Source organism: Dromiciops gliroides, chromosome 2 (genome assembly GCF_019393635.1).
Source record: "Dromiciops gliroides isolate mDroGli1 chromosome 2, mDroGli1.pri, whole genome shotgun sequence".
NCBI classification, from domain to species: Eukaryota; Metazoa; Chordata; class Mammalia; order Microbiotheria; family Microbiotheriidae; genus Dromiciops; species Dromiciops gliroides.
The window spans coordinates 416840059-416862213 of record NC_057862.1 but is presented as its reverse complement, the minus strand read 5'-3'; the positions used below and the strand labels follow the sequence as shown (position 1 = coordinate 416862213).

Below are 22155 nucleotides of genomic sequence, written 5' to 3'. Positions count from 1 at the left end.
GTAATGCAGAACATCTTCATCTTCCTTGAAAGTGTTTTGCTTTTTATTGCTCTCTCCCCCAATCTGCCTTTTCCTCCCTCCCCCCACCCAGGGCAAAAGTATATTACTATACCTACTTGAGTATGTATGTTAGTCCTTCTTTGAGCCAATTCTGATGATACTAAGGTTCACTCACTCCCCAACTCCTGCCCCCTCTTCTCCTCTCCTCCATAAGCTTTCTTCTTGTTTCCTTCATGTGAAATACCTCTCCCCAGACCATCTCTCCCCTTCTCCCTCCCCCAGTTTAATCCTCTTACACCTCAACCCTATTTTAATGATGTCATCATGGATTAGCTAGGTGGCACAGTGGACAAAGCACCAGCCCTGGACCCAGGAGGCCCCCCAAGCTCAAATCCAGCCCCAGACATAAGACACCCCTCCCTGTCTGCCCTACAAAGAACAAAACATAAATGTTTTACAGATATCATCCTTTCATATTCAGTTCAGCCCTGTCTTCTGTGAATTTCTTGTGAAGAATTTTTGTTTTGTTTTGTTTTTTGGTGAGGCAGCCAGGGCCAAGCGACTTGCCCAGGGTCACACAGCTATTAATTGTCAAGTGTCTGAGGTCACACTTGAACTCAGGTTCTCCTGAGTCCAGGGCTGGTGCTCCATCCACTGCACCACCCAGCTGCCCCTGAATTTCTTATTGAGATAGCTCATATGATTTTAAAGTATTATCTTCTCATGTAGGAATGTAAATAGTTTAATCTTTTAATATCCGTCATGAAGTCTTTCCTGTTTACCTTTTTATGCTTCTCCAGGATCTTGTATTTGAAAGTCAAATTTTCTATTCAGTTCAGGTCTTTTCATCACAAATGCTTGAAAGACCTCTTTCTCATTGAAATCCCATTTTTGGCTCTGAAAAATTATACTGAGTTTTGCTGGGTATGTGATTTTTGGCTGAAGTCCCAGTTCCTTTGCCCTCTGGAATATCATATTCCATGCCCTTTGGTCCTTTAATGTAGAAGCTGCTAGATCTTGCTTTATCCTTATTGGAGCTCCACAGTATTTGAATTCCTTTTTTCTAGCTGCTTGCAGTATTTTCTCCTTGACCTGGGAGTTCTGGAATTTGGCTGTAATATTCCTGGACGTTTTCCTTTTGGGATCTCTTTCAGGAGGTTATCGGTGGATTCTTTCAATTTCTATTTTAGCTTCTGCTTCTAGAATATCAGGGCAATTTTCCCTCACAATCTCTTGGAGGATGGTGTCTAAGCTTTTGTTTTGGTCATGGTTTTCAGGTAGTCCAATGATTTTCAAATGATCTCTCCTAGATTTATTTTCTAGGTCAGCTGTTTTTCCCAGAAGATATTTCACACTGCCCTCTATTTTTTCATTCAGTTGGATTTGCTTTACTATGTCTTGGTTTTTCATAAAGTTACTAGCTTCCATTTGTTCAATCCTAATTCTTAGGCAGTTATTTTCATCAGACAGTTTTTTAATCTCCTTTTCCATTTGGCTTTTCAAACTGTTGACTTTTTTCTCATGACTCTCCTGCATCACTCTCATTTTCCTTTCCATTCTTTCCTCCTTTTCTTTGCATCTTTCTATTTCTCCTACTTTCTCTTCAAAGTCCCTTTTGAGAGCTTCCATGGCCTGAGACCAGTTCATATTTTTTTTGGAAGCTTTGGATGTTGGAGCTTTGACCCTGTTACTATCTTCTTCTTCTGAGGTTGTATTGTGGTCTACCTTTCCCCCAAAGAAGTTTTCGATGGTCTTCTGCTTTCTCTGCCTTCTCATCCTGGCTTACTATTTCTTGGCTTTTAACTCCTTCTTTAAGTGTGGTGCTGATTCCAGGACACACTGTTCAAGCTACAGCGTGGCCTGGGGGATGATTGGGCTTCTTCTCAGCCTGCCTGGCCTCACTTTCACTTGATTTTAAACTCTCCACTGGGGGTTGGCAGGGGGGTGGGGGGCGTGGGGTGGGGGTGGGGAGGCTGCTTCTGGGCTCCACTCCTGTTCTCAGCTTCAGAGGGTCCCAGGTGTTTTGGGTTGAGGGGGGCGCAGGATTTAATCTCACCCAGCCTGTTCTCAGGTCCGGAGATAACCTCAGGCCTATTTACTAAGAAACCAACCAGCAAAGCTTTCTGTGGTGTGGTTCTCAGCTTCTGATGAGATTGCTCCCCTGCTCCCCTCCCCCACCTGGGCCTTCAGACACTCAGGATTTCTTCCTGGTTGCCTGCTGGGGTGGGACAGTCAAATCCTTCCCCCCAGTCCACTGGTACCCCTGCACTTAGTCCCCAGGCCAGCCATTCAGCCCTACTGTGAGCTCGGTTCCAGAAGACTCCGGTGCTGCAGCCGATTCAGAGACATTGGGGCAAATTCCTCTGGCGGGTGTCTGGTGTGTCGGCCCGATTGTGGGGTTAGGCTTTATTCGTGGCCCAGCACGGCCCCCTGAAATCTATCTATAGCTGGAGAAAACTCTCAGCTCATATTTTTGTGTGTTTTTCTGCCCCAAGGGTTCTTTTATTGCTATTTTTGGGGTTATTGTATCAGGAGCCCTGTGAGCTTAATGTCTTTCCTCCCCTTTTTGTTTTTATTCACATCTTTTGCTTTTATGTCACTTAAAAATTTTTTTTAATATATCCCCTGTAAGCAAGACTTGGAACAAAATTTTTAAATGAAAGATTAAAAGAAAAGCAGTTTAGCAAAAACGATCAATGTATCAGTTGTGTTTATCATAATATATTCAGTATTCCATACCCATACTCCTCCACCTTTGCAATGAGGTGAAGAAGGTACGTTTTCCCACCTCTTATCCAGGGCCAAGTTTTTTCATTATAATTACAAAACATTTAGTTTCTTTGTCTATTTAAAATTTTTTTGCATTTCCATTTTTGTAATTGTGTATAACGCGTTTCTGGTTCTGCTTCCTTCTATGCTTTATCATTTCACCTAAGTCTTTCCATGCTTCTTTATATTCTTATATTCATCATTTCTTAGAGGGCAGTAAAATTGTATGATATCGCATACCACAGTATGTTTAGCTAGGCCCCATCTAATGGACATCTTCTTTGTTTCCAGTTATTTGGTAACTACAAAAAGTACTGCTTGTAAATATTTTGCTGAATATTAACCTAGCAATGGGATCTCTGGACATGGAAATTTTAGTCCTTTTTAAAATATAATTCCCAATTGTTTTCTGGAATGATAGGACTGATTTACAGTGTATTAATGTGGCCCCTTCCACTATTTTTATTCCCATTTTTGTCATCTGCATGCATTCTTTTTTTTTTTTTTTTTGCAGGGCAGTTGGGGTTAAGTGGGCAAGGGTCATATAGCTAGTAAGTGATAAGTGTCTGAGGTCAGATTTGAACTCAGGTCCTCCTGAATCCAGGGCAGGTGCTTTATCCACTGCGCCACCTAGCTGCCCCAATCTGCATACATTCTTTTTTTTTTTCTTTTTTTTTGCGGGGCCATGGGGGTTAAGTGACTTGCCCAGCCAGGGTCACACAGCCAGTAAGTGTTAAGTGTCTGAGGCCGGATTTGAACTCAGGTACCCCTCACTCCAGGGCCGGTGCTCTATCCACTTCACCACCTAGCTGCGCCACCCCCCCCCATTCTTTTTTTTTTTTAATTAATAAAGTATTTTTTTGCCTGTTACATGTAAAGATAGTTCTCATCTTTTGTCCATACAAGCTTTACAATTTCAGATTTTTCTCCCTCCCCTCCCTTCCCCCTCCCCTAGACAGCAGGCAATCTGATAAGGTTTTATATATATATATATATATACACACACACACACACACACACACACACATAATAACATTAATCCTATTTCTGCATTAGTCATGTTACAAGAGAAAAAATCAGAGCACTGATGAAAAACCTCAAAATAGAAAAAAACAACAGCACTGGGGCAGCTGGGTGGCGCAGTGGATAGAGCACTGGCCCTGGAGTCAGGAGTACCTGAGTTCAAATCCAGCCTCAGACACTTAACACTTACTAGCTGTGTGACCCTGGGCAAGTCACTTAACCCCAATTGCCTCACTAAAAAAAACAAACAAACAAAAAAAAAACAGCACCAAGAACAAAAGAAATAGTATGGTTCATTCAGCATCTATACTCCGCAGTTTTTTTTTTCCCTTGGATTTGGAGATCCTCTTCCATCATGAGTTCCCTGGAACTCTTCTGTACCATTGCATTGGTGAGAAGAATATAGTCCATCACAGTAGATCAACACTCAATGTTGATGATACTGTGTACAGTGTTCTTCTGGTTCTGCTCATCTCACTCATCATCAGCCCATGCAAGACCCTCCAGGTTTCTCTGAACTCCTCCTGCTCATCCTTTCTTATAGCACAATAGTATTCCATTGTATTCATATACCATAACTTGTCCAGCCATTCCCCAATTGATGGGCACCCCCTCAACTTCCAATTCCTTGCCACCACGTAAAGACCCTGCATGCATTCTTAAAGGAGCAAGATTATTTAAAGCATTCCAATGAAATTGTACATTTTCTCCAGGTATGTTTGGGGAGCTTGATCATGAATTAGGGTACATTTTTCTTTAAGGATCAGAATAAGAATTTCAGTTTAATATCTCATGACCTGTAATAATCCAAACATCAGGGCTGTTGATTTTAAACTTCCTTTTGGGAAGGGAGATGAGTTTTTTATAATGTTCCTCTAAGAAAAATCTTAACTCTTCTAACTTTTTTTGTTTGTTTGTTTTTTTGTTGGCTGGGCAATGGGGGTTAAGTGATTTGCTCAAGTTCACACAGCTAGTAAGTGTAAAGTGTCTGAGGCTGGATTTGAACTCAAGAACTCCTGAATCCAGGGCTGGTGCTTTATCCACTGCACCATCTAGCCGCCCCCTCTTCTATCATATTTTTATCATGTAGTCTCAAATGAGAAGCTCCCTGTTCTTTTTTCATACAAAATAGGATTCTTTTTAAAAATTAATTAATTTTGGGGGCGGCTAGGTGGCACAGTGGATAGAGCACCGGCCCTGGATTCAGGAGTACCTGAGTTCAAATCCGACCTCAGACACTTGACACTTACTAGCTGTGTGACCCTGGGCAAATCACTTAACCCCCATTGCCCCGCAAAAACACAAACAAACAAACCAAAAAAAAAAAATTAATTAATTTTAGTTTTCAACATTTGTTTAGATAAGATTTCAATTTCAAATTTTTCTCCCTCTTTCCCTTTCTTCCCCCTTCCCCTAGACAGCAGGTAATCCAATATAGGTTTTATACATACATATATATATATATATATATATATATATATATATATAAAACATTAAACATATTTCTTCATTAGTCATGTTATAAGAGACGAATCAGAACAAAAAGGAAAAACCAAAATAGGATTCTTAAAAGAAACTCTGAATATTTTCTATTTGAAGGAAAAACTATTAAGAAAATCAATAATTATATTTCAGTTAAGAGAATCATGTTATCTTGGGAGTCTACCTCCCAAGACAAACATAACAACTATATGACCGGAACTACAAAACGCTTTTCACAGAAATAAAATCAGATCTAAACAATTGGAAAAATGTTAATTGCTCATGGGTAGGCAGAGCCAATTAATAACAATGACAGTCCTACCTAAGTTAATTTATTTCTTTAGTGATATACCAATAAAAATATTTTATAGAGCTAGAAAAAATAATAACAAAATTCATCCAGAAAAACAAAAGTTCAAGGGTATCATGGGAATCAATGAAAAAAAATACAAAAGAAGGTGGTCTAGCAGTACCAGATCTCAAACTGTATTATAAAGCAGTAATTATCAAAACAGACTGGTACAGGGGAGCAGCTAGGTGGCACAGTGGATAAAGCACCGGCCCTGGATTCAGGAGGACCTGAGTTCAAATGCAGCCTCAGACACTTGACACTTATTAGCTGTGTGACCCTGGGCAAGTCACTTAACCCCCATTGCCCTACCAAAAAACAAAAACAAAACAAAAAACCCACAATAAAACAGACTGGTACTGGCTAAGAAATAGAGAGGTACATCAGTGGAATAGGATAGAAATTACACTATAGTAAATGATTATAGTAATCTAGTATATGATACAACCAAAGATCTAAGCTTTTGGAACAAAAACTCATTATTTGACCAAAAACTTCTGGGAAAACTGGAAAACAGTATGGCAGAAACTAGGTATAGCTCAACATCTCACACCATATACTAAAATAAGGTCAAAATGGGTACATGATTTACACATAAAGAATGATACCATAAGCAAATTAAGGGAGTATGCAGTCTTTTATCTGTCAGATTTATGGACAGGGGCAGAATTTACAACCAAAGAAGATATAGAGAATAAAATGAAATGTAAAATAGATAACTTTAATTATATAAAATTAAAAACCTTTTGTACAAACAAAGTTAATGCAACCAAGATTACAAGGGAAGTAGAAAACTGGGAAAGAATTTTTGAAAAACATATCTCTGATAAAGGCTTCATTTCTCAAATATATAGAGAACTGAGTCAAATTTATAAAAATACAAGTCATTCCTCAATTGATAAATGGTCAAAGGATATGAACAGGCAGTTTTCAGAAAAAAAAATCAAAGCTACCTATAATCATATGAAAAAATGCTCTCAATCATTATTGATCAGAGGGATGCAGATTAAAACAACTCTAAGGTGTCACTTAACACCTATCAGAGTGGCACATATAACAAAAAGAGAAAATATTGGATGTTGGAGGGGATGTGGGAAAGCTGAGATGTTAATCCACTGTTGGTGGAGTTGTGAACAGATCCAACCATTCTGGAGAACAATTTGGAATTATGCCCAAAGGGCTATGGAACTGTGCATACCCTTTGATTCAGCAATACCACTGCTAGGTTTATATCCCAAAGACATCCCCCCAAAGAGCTCTTTTTGTAGTTGCTAAGAATTGGAAATCAAAGGAATGCCCATCAATTGGGGAATGACTAGACAAACTATAGTTTATGATGGTGACAGAATGACAAGCAGGATGACTTCAGAAAGGCCTGGAAAGACATGTAGGAAATGATGTATTATGAAGTGAGCAGAACCAAGAGAACATTGTACAGCAGTATTGTTTGATGAAGAACTGTGAATGATTTGACTATTCTCAACAATACAATGATCTAAGACAATCCCAAAGGACTATTGATGAAACGTACTATCCATCTTCAAAGAAAGAACTGATATTGATGGAACAGACTGAAGCATGTTATTTTTCACTTTCTTTCATTTTTTTCTTTTAATCGAGTTTTCTTGTACAAAATGAGAAATATGGTAATACTTTACATAATCATACATGTATAACCCATATCTGATTGCTTGCTACCTCAGGGCGGGGGGAAGGAAAGAGAGATAAAAATTGGAACCCCAAACTATAAATAAAAATGTTTATTATTTATTATTATTTTTTTTCAAAAAGAGAGAATCATATTATTGTTCTTTTTTTTTGGCAGGGCAGTGAGGGTTAAGTGACTTGCTCAGGGTCACACAGCTAGTAAGTGTCAAGTGTCTGAGGCTGGTTTTGAACTTGGGTCCTCCTGAATCCAGGGTCGGTGCTTTATCCACTGTGCCACCTAGCTGCCCCCATATTATTCTTTAAACCAAGAATAGTTTTGGACAGGATCTTTTTTTTTTTTTTTTTTTGTGAGGCAGTTGGGGTTAAGTGACTTGCCCAGGGTCACACAGCTAGTAAGTGTTAAGTGTCTGAGGCCAGATTTGAACTCAGGTACTCCTGAATCCAGGGCCAGTGCTCTATCCACCATCTAGCTGCCCCCTGGACAGGATCTTAATTAAATATGAGCAAGTTTTTTATCCTTGTTAGTAAACAAATAGCTTGTGGGACCTTTGATTTTCATGTAAAAGATTATTATGTTTTCAACAGAAGCAAAAGTGAAGTTTTCTTTATCCTTACATTTTTCTTAAATAGGTATGATTCATTAACTGGTGTTCCAGTTAGTCAGCAGAATTTGTTGCTGGAAAAAGCCAGTATCCTATTTAATATTGGTGCCGTCTATACACAAATTGGGACTCGAAGTAACCGGCAGACACAAACAGGGCTTGAACATGCAGTGGATGCTTTTCAGAGAGCTGCAGGTAAGGACTGTATGAGGAAAATTGCTTACTTGTAAGGGTGTACAGGGGTGTACGCATACATGTTTGTGTGTGTCTGTGTATATGTATTTCAGTAAGAAATAGTGTCTCATTACCTTTGATACATGCTCTCATTCTTCAGAAAGGTTGCTATTATTTTGTTTTTGACATTTTTTTTTCAACCTCAATTTTGTCACCTTTGCTTGACTTTCCAGTCACTGGGACTCTGGTAGCTAGCCTTCATATCTCAAAGGACTCTATAAGTTAATTGCCAACTTTCTGTGAAAGTACAAAAATAGAATTGCTTAATGGTCTAAAACCTGTTGTCATCGTCTGATTTTGTGTACTGGATTCTGGAGCTTAATCATAGTTTTTTCCCCAACGTGAGAGCTTGGGTAGGTATGCTACACATTCATTGTTCCTTTGTAGAAGGAACACTTTTATTTACTTAAATGTTTCTCTTTTTGTTATTCTGAACTTGGCAAACAATAAATAGTTTATTTTCTCATACAAAGATCAGAAAAAAGAGGACCGCATATGAATTTGCACTAGCTTTTACCCTTTTTTTGTTATTTCAAATTTAATATGCTAGTTCCAACACTGACCTGCTTGTTTGTGTCTCCTTATTTTCTTATGAACTTCCTTTGGCTCTCCTGTTTTTGTGTTTTTCAATAATGCATTGAATTTCTTTTCTCTCTTTTCTTAGAATCACTATTTCTACGCTCCCTCCCCTCTAATAAATAAGAAATCTCATGAAATCTACAAACATTCACACATTTGCTATATCTGAAAACGTATGTCTCTTTCTGCACCTTCTAGTCCATCACATCTCCATCAGGAGAGTGGGAAAGTGTGACTCATCCTTACTCTTCTGTAGCTGATTGACCATTAGATTAATCATGCTCCTTAATTCATTCACAATTATGTTCTTTTACAAAGTTATAGTCATTATATAGATTGTTCTTGTTCTTCTCATTTTACTTTGCAATATTTCATACGGGTCCTCCCAGGTTTCTCTTAATCTGTCCCTTTATTCATTTCATATAGCATAATATTCCATAATGTTAATTTGTCATAATTTGTAAGCCATCTCCCAATTTGTGGTGAAATTCCCTAATTTGTTTCCAGTTTTTTGCTACAGCAAGAAGTGCTTCTATAAATATTTTTTGTTTATATGGATCAAGGAATACTACTCTGAAAGACAGAATAGTAAATGCCCATAAGTTATTCTAGTCATAGATACCAAAAAATAAAGGGTTTGTTTTTTGGTAATTTTTAATGGTATGAATAAATTGGTGTTTGACATTATTCATTATAACTACTGGAGTCAAGAGCATTATGGGTTCAGATGTAGAATAATTCTTTGCTTAACTACAGAAAGTTAGAGCTTGTAGCAACCTCAGATAGCATTGAGACCAAACCCTTCATCTTAGGGATGAGGAGGCTCAAGGGTAGAAGAGTAAGATCACACAGCACATGATAGAGCTGGACCCAGAGTTGGGCTTCTTGACTCTCATGACAGTCTTTTGTCCACTCGTATTTCTACTCTTACCTTTTTGTTCACCTGTGGCACTAACTCCCTAATGAGCCCATTGAATAATAAATCTCTGTAGCCTATTTCAGTAGGAATTGAGCCTGTAGGAATGGGTTCTGGATTCACATCCAACAATATGGAATTCTGTAGATTAATATTATTGGCAAATATTTGGCGAAATGGCTGTTAAAAATTCAAAGACATTGGGCAGCTAGTTGGCTCAGTGGATAGAACACCAGCCCTGGAGTCAGGAGGACCTGAGTTCAAATCTGGCCTCAGACACGTAACACTTACTAGCCGTGTGACCCTTGGCAAGTCACAACCCCAATTGCCTCACCAAAAAAACCAAAACAAAACAAAAAAAATCCAAAGACATGATTTTCCATTGGCAACTATACAAATCCATTTATTTCAGACACCTGGAGATGTTGGGTCCCAGAGCGGCCACTAACTTGTGCAACATTGAGGAAAGTAATTTCCTTTTCATGAGCCTCAGGTTTCCCAACTGCAAAATGAAGAGATTAGATTAGAAGAGACTTTCATGGTACTTTAAGGTTTAAAATTCTGTGGGATACATTAAAAGGGGGAGGATCTTAGGAAGAATTATGACATCTTGTTTATTTTTACCAACATTTGTGAACTCATGAAAACAGACAGATGGAAAATGTCTAGAAAGACAGAATGGCATAGTGGATAGAGAGCTGACCTAAGAGTCAGAAAGACCCAAGTCTGCCTCTGAAACATACTGTGTAACCTTGAATGTGTCACTCAAGCTGCTCTTGGTGCTCCAGGTAACTTGCTAAAAATATTACAGAACAGTTGCCAGTCTGCTTTGGTAGTGGGGATTGCTTTATACCAGTGAAATCATAGGACTGGATATAATAAAACTCATAATTAACAAAAACAAATAACACATTTATGTTATTTAAAACATAAATAAAATTTAAAAGTTCACATTAAGATTTGGAAAACTGTATATATTATCTTATTTGATTCTCATAATTATCTTGTGGAATAAATACTATAAGTATTGTTGTCAGTAAACATTTATTAAAACACCTGCTATAAAGCAGGCACTGTGCTAAGTGTTGGGGATACAAAAAATGAAAAAGAAATACAGACCCTGCCCTCGAAGAGCTTACAATTGGATGGGGAAAGACAACATGCAAAAGCAAGCTGAAAAGCAGGGGCAGGGTAGGGATGGGGCAGACACCCAATACAGGGGAATGATGGGGTAATTCAGGAGTCCTCAAAGGTTGAAAGAGATTGCCCAGTGTTATATGGCTGTGGTTGAAGCAGAGTCTGACCACAGGTCCTCTTGACTCTCAAGTCTACTGTTCTGGCCTGTATAACATGTTTGATTATTTTAAAAATGGAATCTTGGGACAGGTAGGTGGCGCAGTGGATAGAACACCGGCCCTGGATTCAGGAGGACCTGAGTTCAAATCCGGCCTCAGACACTTAACACTTACTAGCTTTGTGACCCTGGGCAAGTCACTTAACCCCAATTGCCTCACCAAAAAAAAAAAAAAAAGGAATCTTTACTCTGTTTTTAAAATTTTTTGTTCAATGAATTAAAATCCTCCTCTCCCTTCTACCCATTTCCCCTGCATTGAAAAAGAAAAAAAAATTTTTGTAACAGATATTCATAAGTCAAGCAAAAGTAATTGCTGATATTAGCCATGTCCAAAAAATATCTTGGTCTGCATCCTGACTATATCACCTCTCTGTTAGGAGGTATAGATAGCATGATTCATCATGATTTTTCTGTAATTGGGGTTGGTCATTGCATTGATCAGAGTTCTTAAATCTTTTGAAGTTGTTTATGTTTACAATGTTGTTATTATGTATTCTCCTAGTTCTGTTCACTTCACTCTGTATTAGTTCATGCAATTCTTCCTCAGTTTCTCTGAAAATATCCCCATCATTATATCTTAGAAAATAATAGTATTTCATGGTGCAGTGGATAGAGAGAGCACTGCCTTGGAGTCAGGAAAACCTGAGTTCAGATCCAGCCATAGACACTTAATAGCTGTATGACCTTGGGCAAATTACTTAACCCTGTTTGCTTCAGTTTCCTCATTTGTTTAAAAAAAAAAAAAAGGCTGTATAAGGAAATGTCAAAACACTCCAGCATCTTTGCCAAGAAAATCCCAAATGAAGTCACGAAGAGTTGGACACGACTGAAGCACACAACATTTACGTGCCAGAATTTGCTTAGCCATTCCCCAGATGGATATCCCCTCAGTTTCCAATTCTTTGCTACATCAAAAAGAACCACTATAAATATCTTTGTACATATGGGTCCTTTTATTCTTTTTAAAATCTCTTTGGGGTATAGACTAAGTAGTATTATTGCTTGGTCAAAGGGTATACAGAGTTTAGTAAGTTTTTATACCAGGTATTCTTCTTCTTCTTTTTTTTTTTTTGCGGGGCTATGGGGGTTAAGTGACTTGCTCAGGGTCACACAGCTAGTAAGTGTCAAGTGTCTGAGGCTGGATTTGAACTCAGGTCCTCCTGACTGCAGGGCCAATGCTTTATCCACTGTGCCACCTAGCTGCCCCTCTTCTTTTTTTTAATTAAAAAAATTTTTTTTCTTTTGTGGGGCAATGAGGATTAAGTAACTTGCCCAGAGTCACACAGCTAGTGTTAAGTGTTTGAGGCTGAATTTGAACTCAGATCCTCCTGAATCCAGGGCTGGTGCTATATCCACTGCACCACCTAGCTGCCTCCTATACCATGTATTCTTAAACCTTTTTGTGTCATAGATTACCTCCACTTTGGCAGTCTGGTGAAACCCAGGAACCCTGTTGCAGAATAATGTTTTTAAATGTATAAAATGCTTAGGATTAAAAAGGAAATCAAGTATACTGAATTACAGATATCAATTAAAAAAAAAAAGTTCACAGACCCCATGTTAAGAACTTCTGCTCTATATCATGCTAAGCCTCATGCAAATAGAAAGTGTATATAGTAGTTCCTAACCAGTTTCTGGAAGACTTCCGCAGAATATGGTGCAGTTTATATGCTGGTGAAACTAGATGAACCAGTTGGATGGGAATGATGTTGGAGATTATATTTCAGCTCCTGATTTATTTGTTAGTTTTATTCTTGATAGTGAATTTTCAAAGGGGAAAAATATGGTAGCTGAAATATACATTGTAATTTTTCATATGAACGAACCCAGAAAAGCTCTCCATTCTGTGCCTAGATTACTACATCTTCCAAGGTCAGTTTGTGGGGTGCCAAGCCCTCACATGACTCCAAATCCAGGGGTCCTTCCCAACTCTTGCTTCTCTATTCCTTAAAAGCTAAGTGTTGATGGACTGAATAACATTTATTACAAACCTGGGAACATCTTTAATTTAATAAACATTTAGTGTCTCCTGTTAGGAAGGCATAGTGTGTGTTAGATGCTGGGGATACAAAGTTAGCTATATCACAAACCTTGCTGCCCCACATATTCCTTAGAAACTTATTATTAATGAAACTGTCTCTTGTCAGAGAATGATTGCTTGACAGTGATGAATACAGAGACCAGTTCTGTGGTTTTGTAAGCATTGAAAAGAAATGAAGTTTTTCATGAAGCCAGTGTAGGGAGCGGTTTTATGTATGCATATGCGTGTGTGTATGTGTTTAACCTCTTTCTAATGTAGGAGAGAGAGAGGAGGTATTTCTTCTTTCAGCTGATGTGGTGTGTTTGTTTTTGTTTTGTTTTTACATTTAAGGAGTTTTAAACTACCTAAAGGAAACATTTACTCATACACCAAGTTATGACATGAGCCCTGCCATGCTAAATGTTCTGGTCAAAATGATGCTAGCACAAGCTCAAGAGATCATCTTTGAGAAAATTAGTCTCCCTGGGATCCGAAATGAGTTTTTTACCTTGGTGAAGATGGCCCAGGAAGCTGCCAAGGTAAGTGGTGATGCAATTCTTTTAGAGCTGTCTAAAAGAAATTTCTTGGCTCCTATGCCTTTGGTGGGTCATTTTAGATTACTGGCAGATATAAACCCCAGGGAGGGTCTCCCCCAGAATTCACTCATAAGAATGTCCTTTATGGTATTTCTAGGCAGAGACCCCTGCTTTGTTCTTCTGTATAAGTTTCTTATTGTAGGATGTGGATCAGTAACACCAACCTGAGCTTTTAATCCATAAATAATCTATTATTACAATTGCCTATCTGATTTTTCTTTTAATTTTGAAGTTAACAATAGGAAATAACCTTGAAAACATTTGCCCAATTCTAGAATGACCTGTCTCTATTCATAACTGCTTGTAAAAGAGAGTTTTTTGTCTTTGGCAGAGGAAACATGGAACAGTTTTGTGCCGGTGATCTCTTTTTCCTCCCTTTCTTGTTTTAGGTTGGGGAGGTTTACCAGCAACTTCACTCAGCTATGAGTCAGGAGCCAGTTAAAGAGAATATCCCGTATTCTTGGGCTACGCTGGTCAAAGTGAAATCTGACCATTATAGAGCTCTTGCTCACTACTTTGCTGCCACCATTCTGATTGATCATCAATGTAAGAATTAGAAAAAAACTTCCTAATTAAAAATGTTTGGTTTTAGTTTTTAGTGCTTCAGCAAAATGTCTCTAAGGCTGTCAATAAGTACTTCTATTTATCTGACAGCTGATGTTATTGGGGATATATAAAGTAAATGGAAATATCAGCATTTGTATTAAGAAACTCTGTATTGTTTCTTTTGCTTACCCCAGTGAAGTACCTATGGTAATTTATAAGCTACTCAGCTATCCATTCATCCACCTTTATTTAACAGACTCTATTTCTGATTAATTTCAGGTTAAGAAGCATTAGTGCCTACTGTGTGCTAAGCAGTGGGGATACAAAGAAAGGCAAAAGAGATAGTCCTTGCTTCTAAGGGAGTCTGACAGTCCATTGGGGAAGCTCAGTCTGTATTTAGAGAAGGGACTATGGGGCAGCTAGGTGGCGCAGTGGATAAAGCACCGGCCCTGGATCCAGGAGTACCTGAATTCAAATCCAGCTTCAGACACTTAACACTTACTAAGCTGTGTGACCCTGGGCAAGTCACTTAACCCCAATTGCCCCGCAAAAAAAAAAGGGGGGGGTTGTAGAGAAGGGACTACTTTTCATCTCTAGTCCTAAACATTATGCCTTGCATATGTGGCAAGTGCTTGATAAACATGTGTTGAATCATCAAATACCGACCGTGCAAAGCACTGTGATAGGTGTTTAGGACACAAAGGAGGTAGGAAATATGGGGTTCCTAATTCAAATGGGCTTAAACTATTTGGGGAGTCAACTCCATACTTTAGCATATGATGAGAACCAGATGAGTAGTATAGACAATAAACAATCTAATGTTTATTTAAATTTAGACTTAAAGAAGGGAGAAATTACTTTGTGTTGGGGTGATCAGGGAAAGTTTCATAGAAGAGGTGGGACTTGATCTGGGCCTTGAAGAATGGATAAGATTTGAAGACAGGAACTTAGGAGAAGGCTTGAATAATGGTGTAGAGGCCGGCATACATGGCTTTGGGGGGAATATTACGTAGGACCATTATTTAGTGTAGCATTATAAAATTAGCACTTCCATCATAGAGAAGATAAAATTACGTTATACATGCATGAATTTAAAGAGAATAATATTCAAAGTTTCTATTCCAATTTATTACATTTGCAAATCAAAGTCCTTGTCCAAAATCCATGTCACCACAGTGAATCCTGGAGATGATGAAGATCAACAGGAAAAATGCTTGTCTCAGCTGTATGGTCACATGCCTGAAGGATTTACACCTTTGGCAACATTGAAGAACAAAAATGAGCGGAAACAACTAGGTAAATACTGTTGTTTGTATGGGAAATAGGGAAAGTATTACTCCCAAAAAGCTCATAAAAATGACCTCCCTGGGGTTTTGCATATCCATGTGCTTTCCCATGCTCCAGAATGCTCCCAAAGGATAGGGAGATGTAAAAGTCATGATTATTCTGCTTTGTGATTTTTATTCAAGCTTAAAAGTTGCATTTTTGAATATGTAATTTTACAACAGTTATTCTTAAATTGTCTAGACTGAGATTGGATCAGATATTTTAAAATGAACAAATACTTCCTACGTTCATGGTTCTTATGGCTAGATTTGATTGGCAGTTTAGTGATCTCATAAGCAAGAACGAGGTTTTTGCAGATGCATTTAAGAGAATCTTCAAGCAGAGCAGCAGCCCAGTCTACTAGAAAATAGCTCTTTTGGGGCACAGTGGATAGAGCACCGGCCCTGGATTCAGGAGTACCTGAGTTCAAATCCAGCCTCAAACACCTGACACTTAATAGCTGTGTGACTGTGGGCAAGTCACTTAACCCTCATTGCCCTTTAAAAAAAAAAAAGAAAAGAAAAGAAAATAGCTCTTTTTTTGCTGCTCCATGCATGAAAAATCATTGGTCAGAAGACCTGAGTTTGAATTCCAGCTCTACTAAATTTGGAGTTGGAAGACCTGGAAATGTAGTAGGCAAGATAAGATTTATAAATAACTATAATACAAAATGGTATGTGTTAAGTGCTATAAGTATAAATAAGATACTCTAAGAGTCAGAGGTTGAAAGGAAATTGTTGGCCAGGAGTGCTCAGAGAAGGCTTCATGGAAGAGATGGGATTTGAGTTGGGCTTCTAAGGATGGGTAGGATTTCCATACTTTGAGAATGGGAGGGGAGAGGCATCCTAGGGAGATGGACTAACATAAGCAAAGGTTCAGAGTCAGGAAAACTTAAGGCCTATTCAGAGAGCAGCAGAAATAGTCTGAATGGTATGACCTTGGTGATACACTTAGATTTTCTGTATCTTAATTTCCTCCTCTGTAAAAGCAGTTGAATTATATAGTCATTGAAGTTCCTTCTAGCTGTTAATAAAGCTGATCAGTTGAAACATTAAATGCTATATAATGATACTATTGATTTTTAAATTTAGGGGGGAAATTACAATTTTGATGATTTATATTTTCAGGGAAATCCCATTTACGTAAAGCTATTGCTGATCATGAAGAATCTGTGAGAGCGGCCAGCCTGTGCAAAAAACTGAGAAATATTGAGATTCTTCAGGAAATCTTATCTGTTGCTCACAAGAGGTCTCATCTCAAATACTCTCAGCATGAACAAGATGATGATTTTCTGAATTTAATAGATGCTCCAGATATTACCTGTAAGTACCTTACTTGATTGTGAAGCCACCCTACACGTGTCTGACATGGACGAATTCTGCCTGCATTCAGTGAGCCAGTATCTGTTTAGCACATTTCTGTGCAAGGCACTGTAGCAATGCAGAGATGAACAAGATATGGTCCTTGTTATCCAAGAGCTTCCAGCATAGGAGGGGAGATGAGACTTATACATAAATAAGTATAATGCAAAACACTGTTGTTAGTACTATAAGAAAGATGTGAACAAAGGGCTACAGAAGTTAGAGGTGGAAAAAAAAAATCAGTGGAAAGGGGTGATCAGGAAAGGCTTTACAGAGGTGAGATTTGAGTTAGGCTTTTAAATATGGGTAGGATTTCCATACTTTGAGAATGGGAGAAAGGCAACAACCCAGGTGGAATGAATGAAAAGGGGTCTGTTTGGAGAGCAGCAGGAATAACCTACTTTGTTTGAAGAAATGGGTGTATAATTTTGAAACTGAAAAAAGCTGAAAAGACAGGTAACTCTATGATCATATAGTTAGAGCTGGAAGGGACCTTCGAGGTCATTTTGTTCAGGTCTTTGAGATATATACAGGTGTAGCAAAGCAGGGATTTGGATCTAGTCCTTCCAACTCAAATCTAACACTCCCCTAGACCACTAGAGGGCCTTGAAAGTTAGACTGAGAAATATGATGTGCTTCTCATGTTTACCTACTTTTTCTTGATGACAATATTAGGATTGATTTGTGATATGTATAATGGAAGAGATGACTTATGGGAAGTTTTTTCCCTGATAATTGAGAAAGATCTTTAAATGTTATATAATCTAACGAAAAGCCAAATATTACCAGGGCAAATAAATATTCTGGTGAATTCATTAGGCAAATAATAGATTTGAACAAAGTATGTCCTTGGATTCCCTTTTTCTACAGTGCTATAGCCTGAAGGTAAGGAGCTAAAATGCAAATAGGGAGAAGCACAATTATTACATGTCTAGGAAGATCTTTTTTTAAGACTCTTAGAGAATGGTTAGTAAATTCTTCTGACTGCAGTATAAACCTGAGTACTTGAAACAAGTCAAAGAATTGTCTAGTAATTTTGGATTAGATTTACATCTATTTATACTTTGATTAGCATTAGCTTTTTTTTTCTGTAGTGTTTTTCTTTTCATCATGCTCAGTGTTCTTTCTTGCCTAGTGATTTGAATTTTATTGAAATGTTTTTGAAGCATTTTCAAAGACCTTTAAATTGGACACTAAAAGGAAAACTTAAAGAGACGGAGTGAAATGCCTCTCACTTGCTAGGTCTCAAAATGATAGGTTACTTCTCTCAGAATGCAATTGAAGTCAATCAGTCAGTCTGTGATAAGTATTTATTAAGTACCTGTTATGTGTTAGGCACTCTATTAAACAATGGGGATACAAACACAGAAAAGAGAAGTCCCTCCCCTCAAAGAGCTTATATTCTAATTGGAAGAAACAATACATACAAAGGAGTGGTAGTCAGAGCAGGGTGAAGTCTCAGGGATGGTAAGTGGAGGCAAAGGGCAATGGAGTGATGAACCATTTTCAGAAGCAATGTTAGCATTAATTTGGTTATTGTTCCCAGAGCAAGGGGTGGACAGTGGGTAGCTGGCTAGATGAAGTGAATTCTCACTGACTGCTCAGCTTGTCCCCAGGGCGAGAGCTGGAGATCGGGTTGGGAAGGTAGAGGCAGATGTGGGCTGGTGGGTGGCTAGGCACAGCTAGATGCAGTTAGCCTTCACTGGGCAGGGCAGGGTGCAAGGCAGGGAGGTAGTCCACAATTGTCATCTTATATCTTGAATTTTCTTTTACAGCCAAAACAGAGCAGGAAGCTGAGATGATAGCACCACAGTTTTCCAAAGTTGTAGTGACAGACTTCTTCCAGAAGCTGGTATGAACCACCACAATATCATGTGATAGTAACCTTCCTGGATAGAGAACTCTTAATTTTGCTGAAGAGTGTGAGGGGTGGCATGAGGGTGGTGACTACATATATCCTAGATGTTCTTGATTGAATATTTTAGAACAGGGTCTTCCATCTGCTTGGAGGGATGCAACATAACTTATAGTTGAAGAGACCACCATTTCTAGCAGTTTGGTCATTTATATTCCTGCAGCAATTTTTTCTATTTTTTAAAGGCAACCATTATAGAATTCAGAAATGTTAACTAGGACCTCTAAGGACTCTTCCATTTCTAGAAAGTCTCTTATTCTAAAAAAGAAAGGAGTATAGCTTAAGGAAGGGTAGAAAGTGTATTAGTATTATTATTTTTTTTTACTGACTACTGGTTATTCTCAGATGATTTTAAAAGACTGTTCTAGTCCTATACATACTACTTACACTCAAGCGTTATTTTTGGGAACATGTCCATGATCTCCTTAGATTAAACCCTTCCCTTCCCCCTCATTTTTTTTGTTTTGTTTTGTTTGTTTTTGTTTTTGTTTTTTTGCGGGGCAATGAGGGTCAAGTGACGTGCCCAGGGTCACACAGCTAGTGAATGTCAAGTGTCTGAGGCCAGATTTGAACTCAGGTCCTCCTGAATCCAGGGCCGGTGCTTTATCCACTGTGCCACATAGCTGGGTGCCCTCCCCCCATTTTAAAAAAGTCAATTTCTCTGACCCTTGGAAAAATGGTTACTAAGATTATCTCTTATAGCATCATAGATGTATAGCTGGAAGAAATTTCAAAGGGCTTTTGGTCTACTTCCTTAGAAGATTTCAAGAACAATGGAAATTACTTCATAGAATTTCAGAGTTAGAGATCTCAGTGGCCATTTAGTACAACTCAAAACACGAAAAATAATCTTCTCTAGAACCTAACAAATGGCTATCTAGTCTTTGGTTGAAGACTTTCAATGAGAGAGAATTCACTTTTTTTTTTTTTTTGCCGGGCAATGGGGGTTAAGTGACTTGCCCAGGGTCACACAGCTAGTAAGTGTTAAGTGTTTGAGGCCGGATTTGAACTCAGGTCCTCCTGAATCCAGGGCCAGTGCTCTATCCACTGCGCCACCTAGCTGTCCCGAATTCACTATCTTTTAAAGCAGCAAACCCCACCTTTTTTAGTTTTTGGTTTTTTTGGGAGGGCAATGGGGGTTAAGTGATTTGCCCAAGGTCACACAGCTAGTGTCAAGTGTCTGAGGTCGGATTTGAACTCAGGTCCTCCTGAATCCAAGGCCGGTGCTTTATCCACTACACCACCTAGCTGCCCCTAAACTACACCTTTTGATAGCTCTAATCATTAGGAATTTTTTTTCAATATCAACCTTTAATTTGTCTCTTTGCAAATTCTGTTCACTGCTCCTGGTGCTGCTCTCTGGAGCCAAGAATAAATCCAGTCCTCTTTCCACATGGTAGCTCTTTCATATACTTGAAGCTGCTTTTTATATGCCTCTAAGTCTTCTTTTCAGGCCAAATATTATTCTTTCAACTGAACCCTGTATAGTATGTCAGATTCCTTTACCATCTTGGTTGCCTTCTTGTCAGAGTTTCAGTGTCCTTCCTAAAATGAGGTCCTCAGAACTGAATACAATCATCTGAATATATTGACTGGTTTGGAGGACAATGGAACTATCACCTCTTTATTTCTAGACATTATGCTCATTAATTTAGCCCATGATCAAAATAGCTTTCTTGGCTGTCATAGCCCACTGTTGATTCATATAGAGCTAGCAGTCCATTAAAACTCCCATGTCCTTTTCAAATTACTATCTAGCCATGTCTCCCTTATCTTTTGAAGTGAATTTTTTTGATTGCAACTATAGGAATTATGTTTACATTTATCTCTCCTATAGTTCTTATTTGGCACAAAATTTTAGCCTGTTAAGAACTTTTAGAGTAGCAACTGCCATATGATAGCTTTATCTCATCTCCAAACTTGATTCAACATTTCATCTATGCTTTTATGCAGGTCAATCCACATCTAAGCACAGATCCCTGGGGCACTCTGCTGGTGCCCTTGAAGTGTTTTAAGAATATAACTTAAAAAAAAAAGAATATAACTTTAAGATGTCTATTTTAATATGCAAATGATAAATTTTTTTTTTATTCCATAGGGCCCTTTATCTATATTTTCAGCAAATAAGAGATGGACAGCTCCTCGAAACATTCATTTTACCATTGAAGAAGGAGATTTGGGGTTTACTCTGAGAGGAGGTTCCCCAGTACAAGTTCATTTTCTGGATCCATATTGTTCTGCTGCAGTAAGTACTGTATTCTCAGGTTCAGATTTGAGAGCAAGGGGAAATACTGAGTGTGTATGTATGTATGTGTATACGTATATATGTATGTATATACATATAAAAAGCAACCTAAATAAATGTGGCTATAGGAAAATAGACTATTTGTACTTTACTGCAAGTGCTGTGGTAAATTTTTGTACATGGATTTGGAAACTTTATGACTGAGATTAATTTTAATTAAAATTGACCATTTGGGGGCAGCTAGGTGGCGTAGTGGATAGAGCACCTGCCCTGGAGTCAGGAGGACCTGAGTTCAAATCCGGCCTCAGACACTTGACGCCTACTAGCTGTGTGACCCTGGGCAAGTCACTTAACCCCAACTGCCCCCCCCCCCCCAAAAAAATTGACCATTTGTATATTACTTTTCTAGCTGGCTGGTGCTAAGGAGGGAGATTATATTGTTTCTATTCAAGATACAGATTGTAAGTGGCTGACAGTGAGTGAGGTCATGCAAAAACTGAAAAGTTTAGGAGAGGAAGATATTGAGATGAAAGTCATCAGTCTTCTGGATTCAACATCTTCTATGGTAAGGAATGACACTTAGCTTCTCCTTTTTTTCGTTACTTTAATGAATTTACTAACCTCTGTTCAGCTAAATAAACTGCTGGTCTTTTACATAAAACCTACAAAGCAATTTTCATACTTTTGTTACAAATTTTGATGATTTCTTTAAAAGCTTATTTCAGTCATTAATTCAAGTACAAAGAGGGAATGATAATTTTGCAGGGAGTTGAAAATTTGTAAGAGGTAAAAATATTTTAAATTCTTTCAAAAGAGCTGAGTAATTTTATAAAAATTTTTCATAGTAGCTCAGTGTTTTTCAAAATCTTTATTTCTCTTTGGAGCTAGAGATCTTAACCTGGGGTCCATTAATTAAAAAAAAAAACCCAACTGTTTAAATACAATTGTTGTCTTGTAATCCTATGTATTTTACTTTATGCACTTAAAAACATTATTCCCAGGTGCTCATAGGTTCCACCAAACTGCCAAAGGGGTTGAGTACACAAAAAAGATTAAGAACCCCACTGTCATATTCATATTCTAATCCTATGCAATCCTTCAACAGTCAGTAGTGGTTACAAAGCGAATATTCATAGTTATTCCTTTAGCGATTTAAAAAAATCAAACATA

General features: G+C 38.1%; 1 protein-coding gene across 3 annotated transcripts in view; it reads left to right on the top strand.

Annotated features, from left to right (window-relative positions):
- The window catches only part of RHPN2 (rhophilin Rho GTPase binding protein 2), an 82675-nt gene that overhangs the window by 59071 nt on the left and 1449 nt on the right, over nt 1–22155 (top strand). For all 3 annotated transcript variants that reach the window (XM_043989662.1, XM_043989663.1, XM_043989664.1), the window contains 8 exons: nt 7922–8088; nt 13348–13535; nt 13982–14138; nt 15315–15434; nt 16592–16786; nt 18601–18677; nt 20839–20985; nt 21395–21550. In XM_043989662.1, the coding sequence (XP_043845597.1) occupies nt 7922–8088; nt 13348–13535; nt 13982–14138; nt 15315–15434; nt 16592–16786; nt 18601–18677; nt 20839–20985; nt 21395–21550 (1207 nt within the window). The remainder of the gene's footprint in view (nt 1–7921; nt 8089–13347; nt 13536–13981; nt 14139–15314; nt 15435–16591; nt 16787–18600; nt 18678–20838; nt 20986–21394; nt 21551–22155) is intronic.